The following is a 14,055-nucleotide window of genomic DNA, read 5'->3' as shown; positions in this document are numbered from 1 at the left end:
GTGGTGTCTATTTCTTAAAACGAAACCCACCAAGTGCGCGAAACCTTTAGCGACATGATGTCCTTGAAGTTCTTGTCATATCGTTTCACATAATTGAGGTTTCCAGTTGCAACTAGCCACACAACAGCAAACTTCCCCTTTTTGGGATGCAGAACGTCGTAACTGTAGAACATGGCTGGTCGACTGCAGGATCGCTGTGGAAACAAAAATAACAAATCATTGTTAATCATTGTTCGTTTTGAATGCTAGCAGGTACTTGGGTCAGACTTAAACATCTTCATCGGCAATATCGAACTGAAGTGAATATAGAATTTAGGCCAAAGGCCAATTGCTGGGACCTATGGGGTCATTCAGCGCTGAAAGGGAAATTGGTAGTGAGAAGGTTTGAAAGGTGTAACAGGAGGAAAACCTATTGTGTAGTGGGAAGGTTTGAAAGGTGTAACAGGAGGAAAACCTATTGAGAGAGACAGCGGAAAGTCAGATGGAAAAAAGAGATTACGAACAGAGGTACAGTAAAAGAAATGAGCGAGGTCGCAGCTAGGGGTCGAAGGGATGCTGCAAAGACCCTTAAGTAATGCCTACAGTGCATCATGTGAGGTGCACTGATGGCGCTGCCACCCTACGGGGACATCAGCAATATCCCTCAATCTACTGAAGTCCAACACCAGGAATTAACTCCTTAAAAGGCTATACCATACAATTAAAAGTGTAATCAGGTTTAATACTACTCATTTTGCTAAGAGTTTTATCGAGGCTACAACACAAACATGGAATAGATTGCCTAGCGCAGCTGTGGAATCTTCTGACCTCCAAATATTCAAGAGAGGGGCAATTTCATTCTTACTTTCTGCTGACATCTGAATTTCAGGTGTATCGGTTTAATTTTCTATTTCCTCGTATTCATTTATTTATCAGCTTTTCACATGACTTGTCTCTCTCTGCAGGCCGATTTTCCATTGGAGCCATCACGGGTTTATATTCTGTTGACTCCGCCCAATTGGGTTTTCATCTGAGGACTTACAGAAAGAAAAATCCCCAAAAAATGTTCATGATACAAAATACCTATAGCTCAACACACAACAGGCTAAGTAGGCATTAGTCTAGCCTTACCTAGTACCCAATACTGTACCATTCATTGACACTTTGCACAGATAAAAATCCAAATAGAAAAACTCTGAGGAAGGCAGTGTGAAAATTACCACAATTCCAAGGACTTGACAACGTATTAATGTAGAAGACAACAAGGCTGTGGCTAAGTCACCTGGTACAGTATAAACTAAATAATGCAACAAAATGTGAGTCTAGCCAAGGCTGGAATCAATTCACTGATGCTACCACTGACAAAAATCTAAATGGAAAACTATTTCAGAAGGCAGAGTGAAAATTACAATAATTACTAAGAAACAAAAGAGTAATAAGTTACAAGAGTGTGGCTAAGTTAATGAGCATTTTAAAAACTAAATAATGCAGTAAAGTGTGCTTCAAAAACAGAAATCTTAACAAAGGAACATAGTAGCCTGACATAAGTGTGACACTGACATAGAATGCATTTGGGTTGTTTCGGCCGTAAGCACGTTTACGTGCAAAATGGACGCCGTGTTTAGTACCAGCCCCTGGGGATGTACGTAAAACATAAAATAATAACGGTAAATACCATAAACATAACGTCTTACATTGTTTTGGATATTACGGCTGTAACTGACTTACGGCCGAAACGACCAGGACCGCACAGAATGAGATTACTACTGTACAGCCAATCCCAGAATGTGAAATCAGTATTGTATCAGACAACTTAAAATAAAAAAAAAAGCACATAACCTGACATAAGTATGGTACTGACAGGTAGAACAAGAGAGTTTTGGATGATTAGGCTGTATTGTTTTGGCTCGTGAACCTGTTAGGCCCTCACAACTTTAGCCAATATGAAGTTTAGGCCGTAAGACATGGTGGAAGCTCCTTGGGAAGCCATGTTCAGTACTAGCCCTGTGGGGATCAAAGTATTATATACACCCATTTCGGCCGTTTGCCAGTTTGGATGTTACGGCCTAAAGGACTTACGGCCGAAACAACCAGGACTGCTTTGAAAAAGGGGAAATTTTATCACATTTGGGTCTAGAAAGGAAGTATTACCTATAAACATCTGCAGTCCTAACACCAACATCCATTAGGCCAAGGGGCTGTGTAGCCTCGAAGAGGTGCAGCGATTGAAACCTACCCAAAAGAAGACTGCTCCAGGGGGTTCTATAGGTGCAAAGGAGCTATCGTTTTTTCGGGCGGCACAAACCAGCAGTCCCTAAAGGTCTTGGCAAGACTTGGAAGCCGGTGAGCTTTTGGTATATAACTTTTAATACATTTTTATCTATGTATTAATTTGCTAATTTATTTTTTTCTTAATAAGTGAGATCTTTTTCTTTCTGTTTTCCTTTACCTCCTCTTATTTATTCCTAATGGACACCATAATAATATTCTTTGGAAAATAGAATTTAAACTCAATGGGTTAGCGAGTTTTTTCCATATGAATTGGGTTCATCATCTGAATAATAATAATAATAATAATAATAATAATAATAATAATAATAATAATAAAATAACAAAATAAAATAGTAGAATAATAATAATAATAATTATAATAAAATAATAAAATAAAATAAGAATAATAATAATAAATAATAATAAAAAATAATAATGCCTACTAGGAATCTATCCTAACCTTCCACAAGAGGCAGTTTTGGGACTGCGGCCTTACCTGGCCAGGAAGCAGTCAGACACAGGAATAGGAATAGGAATTGGAACTGGAATATAAGTTACGCCAAGGGCCAAGCGCTGGGGCCTACAAGGTCATTCAGTGCTGAAAGGGAAACTGAGAGTAATAGGGTTGAAAGGTGTAACAGGAGGAAAACCTCTAAACAGTTGCACTATGAATCAACTGTTAGAGAGGTTGGAAAGTCAGATGGAAGAAAGAGAATATGAAAGGAGGTACAGTAAAAGGAATGAAAGAGGCTGCATCTAGGGACCTAAGAACCTTTAAATAATGCCTACAGTGCACCACCTGAGGTGCCCTGAAGGCACTAACCCACTATGGGGCTTACTTGGCACTACTTAAGGTTCTTTGACCCCAACACACCTAACCTAACCTAGGATAAAGTCAAATTCCCACAAATAGGGGGTGTGACCTAACCTAATTAATGGGCCCTTACCTGGCCAGAGGGGGGCATCGACCCCAAACCCTGGAACCCCACCCTTTCATATCCAGAACTTGGAAAAGTAGGCTACCACATATAGCCTATGTTAAAATATGTGATTTTATTTCATTATTTTTGCATTTCACCCCACCCAAAGGCCATGGTTCCTCGTTGTTGTCCCCCTAGAATTTTGGATATGAAGGAAGGGGGGCATCACCCCCTAAAATTAACGTAGCCTATTGAAGTCTCCAAACCGGCACCTTTGGATAAACCTCACGAAGAAAATATAATCTTTTCCATACTTTAGACGATTTAATAACCTCGTAAATAAATATTTAAAGGACATTATACTCACAGACAGTCGTTTAATAACGCCGATACGACAGACAGTCGATTTAACAGACGAGAGTCACGTGGCAGGGAGTGACAGCCGCGAGTGTTGACGCAACTTGACAACCGGTTGATTGCAACGGTCGTCCTTTCGGGCGCGAATCGAGAATTTTTCAAATTTCTGTCAGTTTTAGTGATTAACTTTATATGTTAATTGATTTAAAATTGTGGATTTAATTAATGAATGTTAAAAATAATTAATGGAGTTGTGAATGAGGTGTTCAATTATTTGTCACCAGCGGTTACTTAGGGGCGATCTCATGACGTGTACACATGGCGTTGTCTAAACACCTCATTTAAAATGGAAATTATAAAGAAATAGTGACAAAAATGAATAAATTAAGTCATAAAATATTGAATATAATTAAAATGCTGTTTATTGATGGGGAACAACGTCCCAAACAACTGACATATACATTGTCTGAGTTGTTCACTTTGGAAGGGAAATGCACTTATAGGTCCGCCATCTTACCAATACCATATTTATTTTGTATCTATTTTTGGAGGTCATCCTATCGAATCACAACATTTAGCAGAGCAGGAAGGACCATTTTAGTTTGTCTGTGAACTTTTAACATTCCTTGAAGGAATTTGTTGCTTCGGCTCACTCTTAAACCTAAAATAATCATTCAGGCAAGACTTTGTTTAAAAATGTAATGAACTTTTTACGAAAATTACCGGAGACTTGAACAGAAAGTACGTAACTTCTTTTAAGCGATAATTTGTTTCAGGTTTCGATTAACACAGAACTTAACCGTAAGTCAGTGATATCAAGTTATAATTACCTTTTTTGTACAGTCTGGAATATTAATAGAATATAACGCAGCATTTTATTTTCATATTTATACGTTATCTCGGTATCCAGGCTTTTGAGGCCTAATCTTCTTCTTTCGGGTTTCGTAGATTTCCCAGATACTCTCGTCATCCCGGTTCTTTCATACTATCCATGCCTTAGCAAGATACTCACTTATCTTAGAGTAAACTGACATGACAAAATCTATAACAAAAGCTACAAAACTATCACAGCTAAGCAGCAGAACCATGAAGAAAAACAATCCGGTCACACTCTCATAATGCGTAGGTAGGTCTAACAGGCTTGCCTTGGGGCGAGATGTCGTCACGCCATGGGCGGTGAGCAATGCTTGCCCAGACTCTGCTAATCACTTTGCCATGTAGAATGGGTTAATTTATCGACTTTTAGTCTTTTTCAATAAAAAAAATGCCGATATTCATTGTATTAAACAATACATCGTCAAGATTCCAGGAGGCGTCTGCCCTCTGGAAAGGATAAAGTCTCATAGGACTAGGGCGAAAGGCATCAAACACTCGCTCTGCTTCATATAGATATTAGAAGCCTTACAAACAACGCCTAATTTTCTGGCATGATGAAATTTCCTTCAAAAGTTGCAAACAAATAAGTTTAGAAAGTCGAAGGTGACGACAAATGCTGACAGATATTATGAATAGAGGCCTAACACGGGATTATGAAATGAACGCACTTTGTTTAGTTAGTATTCCATTCATAGATCACTAACTGCATCACACTGGCCCATTGTAGACTTATGCTCATAGTCAACGCATTATTTTATTGATTGAAATTACCACAAAATTTTAAGGGAATATAAAAACTGAGTATATTTATTGCTCATTTAATATTTCCAACACTTCACTGAAAAAATCATATGTAATTAAATTCACAAATATTAGATATATCTGTACTTCACACACACCGACACGAAGTTTGTGAGTCACAGGGTTGTACCAAGAAGTGCCCACAAGACTGAAAACAAACTTTGGAAGGTATTAAGGGATTTTTGAGCCAAAACTCCTTTATGGAAGTGAAGTGTAGATGCTGGAAAAAGTTCAGTTGAGTGGTTGTCACCAGTTTTCCTTGAGAATCGTTGAGAATCGACAATGGAGATGAGGTCAGCTCAGGTGACCTATGCCCTGGGGTCAAGTTGGTGTGACCATAGTCTTCCCATGACCAACTCAAGGCAGAAGGTTAAACAGGCTAACAGCAGTCCCAGAGCTACCACAAAGAACACGGCCTGGTAGTGAGAGGATAATAATAATAATAATTATAATAATAATAATAATAATAATAATAATAATAATAATAATAATAATAATTTTCGGTTATTGTAATGAGAATACTAATGATAAAGTAATTAAAATACTGGGAATTTAAACAGCTGTAATGAACGATTCCAAATAAGATTGATAGACAAAACTTAACTGATCTTACATTTAATACTTTATATATATATATATATATATATATATATATATATATATTGTATATATATATATATATATATATATATATATATATTTGTATGCATGTATTTATATATGTACTTACAGTATATATATACATACACACACACATATATATAGCTTAATGATAAATAATATTGCCAAGACCAGGAAGAACATTCTTTATTGTACGAGCTTTCGAGGTATAAAACCTCATCATCAGGCTGAAAAAACCGACAAGGATGAGAATCAATAAAACTACAATAAAATGAATTGTCATAATAAATCTTCAGCAAAAATACTAACGAACACAGTTTAGCACAGGACCATCCTTTCACTGACCTGGATTTTCGGGTACTGTCTTTTTGTTCAAATAGACTGGACCTTTCCATTTCAGAGTCGCTGGCTATTAAAAAGATGAAGCCGGAATTGAACAACAACTCGTCTGGTATTCAACTAGCTATCGTGTAATTTCATAGTAGGTACTCAATTAGGTCGTTAAATATTTCACTTTGTGAGTGGTAGTTTGTTTACACTTCACCATAGTTTTATTTTCATATTTTTATGTTTGTGTTTTTAATTTTTCGTTATTTTACGTCTCACCCTTTTAGTTTGTATTTACTTGTTCATTTTATGTATTTCGTTAGTATTTTTGCTGAAGATTTATTATGACAATTCATTTTATTGTAATTTTATTGATTCTCATCCTTGTCGGTTTTTTCAGCCTGATGATGAGGTTTTATACCTCGAAAGCTCCTACAATAAAGAATGTTCTTCCTGGTCTTGGCAATATTATTTATCATTAAGCTAAGATTTCCAAGTAGCCGCCCACTTACCGAGAATATATATATATATATATATATATATATATATATATATATATATATATATATATATATATATATATATATATATATATATATATATATATATATATATAGAGAGAGAGAGAGAGAGAGAGAGAGAGAGAGAGAGAGAGAGAGAGAGAGAGAGAGAGAGAGAGGTAAAGATTCCCAACGTACCCAGAGGTCATAGAAGCTGTAAGGTTCCTGCATCTTAATCTTAGTGGGCATCTTGATGCAGTAGATCATGTGAGGAGTCTGGTCCAGCACCCATCTCTCAATTATGCCGAATTCTCTCAGGGCTAGGATCCTGTGGGGAAAGGAATCTGGAAATTGTAGATATTTATATATAATATATTTAAATATATACATGATAATGTTACTACAAATGATATATTAAGCCACAGATATCACTCAAACTCTAATTCACTTTATTTCGGGTGTAGCACCCAAGGCCTGTAACTGACTGGCCACCCTTCCAGGAATCGAACACGTGCAATTGCTTTAGACACGGTACCTCAGTTCATATTCTCTTTCTTCCATCTGATTTTCCACCTTCTCTAACAATTGTTCCATAGAGCAACTGCAAAAGGCTCATATCCTGTTACACCTTTCAAACCTCTTACTGCCAATTTCCGTTTCAGAGCTGAATGACCCAGTCAAAGGTCCCAGTCTTGGCCTCTGGCTTAAATTCTATATCCAGTTCACAGCATGAACGAAATACGCATAAAATACAGTATTAATGCGTATGACGCACCTTGCGTCAATGAGATTCCTCAGGGGGCTTCCTTGGCGTACAATCAGGGCGTAGTGCAGAGGCCAGAACACGTTTCTGCTCTTGTAGAATTCACAGCGACCTGCGGAATGATTTGGGGCGGTTGGTTGGTTGGTCCTGATTTCTAGGTATTTATTTCTAAGGACATAGGGGTATGTATGTGTATATGTATATATATGTGTGTGTTTATATATGATACCTCAGAACCAGAAGGTTGTAAACGCCAAAAAATGATAAATTGCCCTCAAAGTCTAGCATTCATTACTCTGCTTCAAAAAAGATATTGATTTAAATAAAGTTTCATTTGAAAGCCCAAACTTTAGAATTTTTTCAGGCAAATTTGAAAAAATTGAAAAAATATATAGCATTCAAAATGTCCACAAATATTTATATTCTTAAACCACAAAACCATAGTTAAATGTAAAATGATAATAAAGTGTTATTATATTCGTGGTATAACAACAATGGATGTAATAATGATAATTATAATAATAAAAATATAATAATAATAATCCTGGTCATGAGTAATCAACCTGTGATGGGTTTATATATATAATAATAATGAAAATGATTATTGAATGATAATACTTTCCATCATCATGCAGTTTAACCATCTAAAGCTGCTTGTCTCCTTGAACATAAATTTGTCTGAAAACCCAGAAACATATTCTTGGCCTGCATCGTGCAGTAACTACTAACACCATTTTTTTTTTATAGATGACGTTTCATTCCTTGTCCTTTTTCTTCCTCTGGGCCGTTGCAAACATCATAGTGATCACTTTCACTACCAGATTTTAGACATAATGGCGCTAAATAAGGGATAATAATAAAAAAACACAAATCACAACACTACGGACATTCAATTTCGCCGCGAAAATCACTAGACTGGGAATGTAAACAATAGCAGAGATGTAAACTGCGCGGTGATTGTGCCGATAACGAGCCTTATGCTGGAAAATGCTGATTGGCTCAGAACTGAATACCCGTTTAGTGACGCGCGCTCTCATTGGCTCCCTCTGAGCTGCTGCACATGCAACCTTCTGGTTGTAACTGAGCTCTTATGAGGTTGTAAGCTCCGCGCGACATCACGTTCGTTCATTTAGCTAAAATTGATAATTTCTACTGTTCCAGTAGGGATTTCGACCTTACTGAAACGGCTGACTAGCATAGAAATGCCACAAATAGACAGAGGAAACGTTGCCACATCTACTGGTATGCCTAACTCCAAATCGGTGGGGGTGGCGTTTACAACCTTCTGGTTCTGAGGCCCTCATATATACTCTGTTACAACAGAATTCCGTCAAATATAAGTGGGTCCATTGAAACGCCAAAATGTGGAAAATAAAGGCTACATTTCAGAGACCAAACTGTCTCTCTCCTCAGGCAAATAGTGAATGAGAAAAATATATATATTATACCACAAATATTAAGATATTAAACCACAAAGAGAGAGTTGAAAATAGCCTTGCTAAGTTAGGGAACTTCATTTTGAATGTGCGCGCGAGCGCGAGAGAGAGAGATGTGTGTGCGTGCGTGTGTGTTTGCGTGTGATAACGCAAACTATATCTCCATAGAAGCAACTGAGACGGGCAAAATAGCCCAAAATACCCGTAACGACCGGAAAACACTGGTAGGCCTACCTGTCTTCCTGAAGTGATCAGAGTAGATCTTGTTACACCCGACAGCTTCCAGGAGCATGGCGCTGTGTCCTTTGGGTATGGTCTCGTAGGCGACCTCCTGCATGTCGCTGGCTTTCACGAAGGTCCCACGAGTCTTCAGGGCGTCGGCCAGGTCCTTGTAGATTCCCTCCTTCACCGTCTGCGAGGATTTCGAGAGCGTGAGAGAGTGAGAGGGGAATCAGAAAGCTTTTCCTAAACATAGGTCTATTGGCAAGTTTGCCTCAAAGGGTGCTCTGCGGATGAGAGAGAGAGAGAGAGAGAGAGAGAGAGAGAGAGAGAGAGAGAGAGAGAGAGGTCCCTATGCTTAGCAACACACACACACAGACGAGAGAGAGAGAGAGAGAGAGAGAGAGAGAGAGAGAGAGAGAGAGAGAGGGCGAAGTACCTTACTCTTGCAAACACGGGGGCTCTAGAGAGAGAGAGAGAGAGAGAGAAACAGAGAGAGAGAGAGAGAGAGAGAGAGTATCCCCAGAGAGAGAGAACACTGAGAGAGAGAGAGAGAGACTGTGGAGAGAGAGAGAGAGAGAGAGAGAGAGAGAGAGAGAGAGAGAGAGAGAGAGAGGTATCTTGTATAAAACGAACACTCCTTGCTAGACCTATATTAACAAATCATCAACTATTTCTTCCAAGCAAAACACCTTCTACAGGAAGCACCTACCTGAAGGTGAGCCGTGAGCGCCGTGGAGCCCTCCATCAGAATCCTGACTTGAGGATCGTCCAGTACGTCCCTGAGGGAGTCATATTTAAGAGGAACAGTCTTCACAGCCAACATGGACGTCATGGCGCCGCTGTGGGGCGTGAGATAGATTGTGGGCAAATTTAGACCTATAAAAATATTGTTGGGAATATATGAGAGAATTTTGGGAACTTTAGACCTATGTAAATATTGTATGATATTCATTCGTTAAAGGTTACAAAATTGGTTTTTATATATTTTTATGTAATGTTCCTTTTATGAGTGATAACTACAAAGTGTTCAGAGTGTGACGGATGTGATTAAGGTGTACGAAATCTCTCTCTCTCTCTCTCTCTCTCTCTCTCTCTCTCTCTCTCTCTCTCTCTCTATATATATATATATATATATATATATATATATATATATATATATATCCTGAACAGTTACAACAATAATTTTTCCACGTGCAGACTTCCTCTCCATATATTAAATTTAGTCTTGACATCTGTTCTGCATATTCGTAGCCCTTTCAAGCAACTAATAACTTACAATTTAAATCCACAGCTTTTATTTTTTCATCGTGAAAATATATAAAAGTCAATCAATGTCTTTAAGACATTAGACATTTGGCGTTCAGCTTTACCAAAGAGCTCAGTCAGCACTAGACCTAACCATATCTCGATGTCCTATTTAAATAGCAAGATGGCAAGTTCCTCACTACGTTAAAAACGCTTTCACACATTACACATCACGGAAAGACATACGTTATAAATTTGACCGAATTCCTTAATTATTAACACCTGATGAGCAGACCGTATGGAAACTGAGATTATTAAAAGAATATTGATGAATTTTACCAGGGTTTTACCAACTTACGGCGACTGCTCGTATGAAAGAGGAGAGCTTAGTTGTCTATCATCTTATGGAGTTATGGATCTGCATACGAGGAGGAATGCAGCTCCCTATGAAGAATCGTTAATTGGGGCGTTACCCTAGTAGATAAGCCTAAGGATTTACGGAGGCCCAACCGAATTGGCAGCTCTAGAAAAACAGCACCGCTCATAGAAGACCGAAGGAGATTTATACGAATGTAGTTTGTCAATTCACATGGCTAGAGATTTAAGTCCACAGCAAAAGCTACATCGGAGACACTACGTCCCACAGAAGCCAAGGGGACTTATTAGATGTCCATGACGAGAAGCCATTTTTACTAGACCTAATCGATGGTGTTGAAGCCATAAAAGTATGGGTGGCTCTTTTTAGCCGAATCCATAAAAATAACCTCCCAGAAACCGGCTCTAAATATTCAGTAAGGGTCGGATAGCAAACTTCCCTCCTGTGGAGGGAATTCGCGCGCGAAAGGGGACCAGACAGCGCGCCCTAATGGCCCCGCCCAAAAGGAGCCACTCAACGGCTATAATTGTCGCGGTGTATCATTATAAATCTCTTTTAATACGTAATCACTTGTTTCTGCGTTGTTTTCAAACATGAACGCAAGATTTCATAGATCTATAAACACAATTACGTGTGAATACTATGCATTCTATATTAAGCAAAAAGTTGGTAAATCCAGATTGTTAATTCACTGGTTTTTATTAATTGAAAATGTTTTAGTTTCGCCCAAAATCGATGTTTTTAATTATCGTTACGTAATTCACTGTAAATTGAGTACGGTGTGCTAACTTTCAAGATTTTCATAAATACTTTCAAAATTACTATGAATTTGAATTTATAAAGGATTTGCTGAACTGATGCTAATCTATTGATGGGAAGTGTGGTTGTTAAATACGAATGAAATAAAAAAAATATATATAAGCGCTGTATATATAAATTATTGTCTACGTTGTATTTATGTCATTACAAAACTGAAAGGGTGAAAAAGTTATAAATGGGTTAGCCAAAGTGAAAGGATAGTTTACTGAATTTTGAGATGGTTCAGTCATGTGGAGAGAAAGGAAAGTGATAGTTAATGATAGAACACATAAATGTGAATGTGGCAGTGGTGGCTGTTTTGCGATTTCCAGTTACAGGAAACTTTAATTTTTACCTCAAAGTCCTACCTGTAGCTCCTACTGATAATCAGAATGGCTGTCATCCACACCAGGGTAACCATTCTTAAAGAAGGCACCCCTTCTATGGCCTTTAAGTCTGAAAAAAGTATTATTAAACATAGGTCTAACATTCATACATCTGATCTGAATAGATATTTACAGTAAAATTAAATTTAAGCAAAGTTTTTAATGGATAAAAACAGGTAGTTTAACTATAGGCCTAGCATTTCTACATTCGTTTTCCACAAGTATTTTACAGAAAAATCATATTTATATAAAGTTTTTAATGGGTGAATCAAGTATTTACAGCATTACTCTCAGACACTCACTCTGGGAAATGAAAACCTGGTAAGCCACCCAGAAGTGATTAGTTTGCTTTGGGGAGACGCTGGATTTCAGCACAAAGTCTACAACCATTGACATGACAACCACCACTAAGAATGATAACAGGGTGCCTGTCCAGACTGGCCAACTGAAAGAATGAATAAATAAATAGATAGATAAATAAATACATAAATATATAAATAGGAACATTTTAAACTGTAGTTTTAGCTGTTTTAGTGACTAGTAGTGACTAGTACTAGCAAGAAATTCGCATTTTACACATTTACTTAACAGGACTCCTCTCCTGAACTCACGTCAAAGGGGTGACAAATCCCCAAGGATCCGGCTGAGCCGTAGGACGCGCAACTAGGATGTGCAGGACCTCCCCGAAGAGCGGCATTGAGAAGTCCACCACCTGGCTTCGTATGTAGGACATCCCGAAGGGTCCCAGGCCTATGTCAGCTTCCTGCAAGGATAGCAGTTGGGACCCGGTCAGTTTCTCTGTGCCTGAAGCCCTTTAATGTCGGTAGACTTAAGGCTTTTATTAACTCACCTTCCTAAGTACCATTCCTATCATGCCATTCCACGAACCGTTGCCCAGTGGTGCGCCCCAATACCCATCACCTTGGACGACGGTGAACCTGGAAAAGTTACATTTTAATTGAGTCCTGAAGGAAGAACCAGGCGCCTAGACCTATGCACACTGAGTAAAATAAATTCATTTTTAATTACGTCTGATCTTGTTGAATGGGATTAATACGGATCGTGGCGATGGGATATAGTGAACGATTATTGCATGTAAAGGAATATGAAATGCAGACAAAAATGAATCTTGCAAGTTGCAAAGTAAGTTGCACATTGAGAAATGGAAAGTGGATCAAACATGGCTCTCGTAACCAGTGTTGCCATAAGTGTCGTGATGAAATAATGATACTGACAAAGTTACAATGAAGGGAGAAAATAGGTGGTAATTATTACTATAAATAATGCCTTAAGAAAATATATGGTAATCAGATAGACTGAAATTGCTTATAAAAGTAAGATTATACAGTACATAAGTCTAGTACGGTCTGCATTGCTATACTGACACGACAATGAAACTAGCTCTAAAATAATTTTGTTGACCTGAAGACAAAGCTTTAAGAAAAATATAATGAACGAGTCAGCCGGCAACATAGAATATGAAATTGTACCATCAGGGAAATTATGGAAGTTCAATACGTAGGTGAGACAATGGTGGATGGGAGGACTTTAGACCGATATTATATTAACTACCAAGAAGTTGCCGCCCTAAAACTTCCAGGCCGCACTCACGTGAAGTTCAGGGAAAGGGCGAGAGCTTGAAGGAAGTTGGCCATGGGTCCTTCGATCCTGTTTTTGTCGGTTACAGGATTCACCTGAATGTGCGGAGGCCAAGACTCGGCGGCCACCATCAGATGTGGAGCTTCGGAAAACCTGGCGGGAACTAGATTCTCTTTAGGTCTAGTAATTTGGGATTCAGCTGTAATTGTGGTTTTCTCTTTGCATTTTAATACATTTTTATCTATTTATAGATTTATTAATTAATTTTTTTCTTTTTTGCCTAGTGAACACCATAATATTCTTTGGAAGCTTGAATTTCAAGTCAATGGCCCCTTTTGTGGGCGTGTTGCACATAAATAGGGTTCATCTTCTGAATAATAATAATAATAATAATAATAATAATAATAATAATAATAATAATAATAATAATAATAATAATAATAATAATAATAATATATAATATTTGACAAAGTTATAGTACTATAATACACGAAACTAAATTCTCTTAAGTTCTATTAATATAAGATTTTCTGTTATATCTTAAACGCCATTTCGTGCATTAGTGTAAATTTGGCATG

General features: G+C 37.8%; 2 protein-coding genes across 5 annotated transcripts in view; both read right to left on the bottom strand.

Annotated features, from left to right (window-relative positions):
- The window catches only part of LOC136856094 (meiotic recombination protein REC8 homolog), a 30,120-nt gene extending 26,279 nt beyond the window's left edge, over positions 1-3,841 (bottom strand). For 2 of the 4 annotated variants that reach the window (XM_067133731.1, XM_067133732.1), the window contains exons 1-2: positions 3,538-3,671; positions 31-194 (exon numbers count right to left, since the gene is read on the bottom strand). In XM_067133731.1, the coding sequence (XP_066989832.1) occupies positions 31-173 (143 nt within the window). In that variant the 5' untranslated portion in view covers positions 174-194; positions 3,538-3,671. Of the gene's footprint in view, positions 1-30; positions 195-3,537 lie in introns of all 4 variants that reach the window. The other 2 variants (XM_067133733.1, XM_067133730.1) reach the window with 2 other exon arrangements.
- Positions 3,842-5,221: 1,380 nt separating this feature from the next.
- Positions 5,222-13,821, bottom strand: LOC136856010 (probable glutamate receptor). Its single transcript, XM_067133562.1, has 10 exons — positions 13,490-13,821; positions 12,729-12,816; positions 12,490-12,641; positions 12,181-12,323; positions 11,861-11,948; positions 9,783-9,912; positions 9,086-9,263; positions 7,428-7,527; positions 6,851-6,980; positions 5,222-5,620 (listed from the first exon to the last, which is right to left on the bottom strand). Exons 1-10 carry the CDS (start codon positions 13,606-13,608, stop codon positions 5,513-5,515), a joined length of 1,236 nt encoding a protein of 411 aa, XP_066989663.1. The 5' UTR covers positions 13,609-13,821; the 3' UTR covers positions 5,222-5,512.
- Positions 13,822-14,055: the final 234 nt, after the last annotated feature.

The sequence above is a fragment of the Macrobrachium rosenbergii genome, chromosome 34 (assembly GCF_040412425.1).
Source record: "Macrobrachium rosenbergii isolate ZJJX-2024 chromosome 34, ASM4041242v1, whole genome shotgun sequence".
NCBI classification, from domain to species: domain Eukaryota; kingdom Metazoa; phylum Arthropoda; class Malacostraca; order Decapoda; family Palaemonidae; genus Macrobrachium; species Macrobrachium rosenbergii.
This window is presented reverse-complemented; position numbering and strand designations above follow the sequence as displayed.

What these genes read in the sequence shown, in the direction of transcription:
- LOC136856010 (XM_067133562.1), bottom strand. Translation starts at nt 13,608, where the DNA reads ATGGTGGCCGCCGAGTCTTGGCCTCCGCACATTCAGGTGAATCCTGTA. An exon ending in GCCCTTTCCCTGAACTTCAC is followed by an intron (nt 12,817 to 13,489) that starts GTGAGTGCGGCC and finishes TAACTTTTCCAG; the next exon opens with GTTCACCGTCGTCCAAGGTG. An exon ending in ACAGCTTCTATGACCTCTGG is followed by an intron (nt 5,621 to 6,850) that starts GTACGTTGGGAA and finishes TCTCACTACCAG; the next exon opens with GCCGTGTTCTTTGTGGTAGC.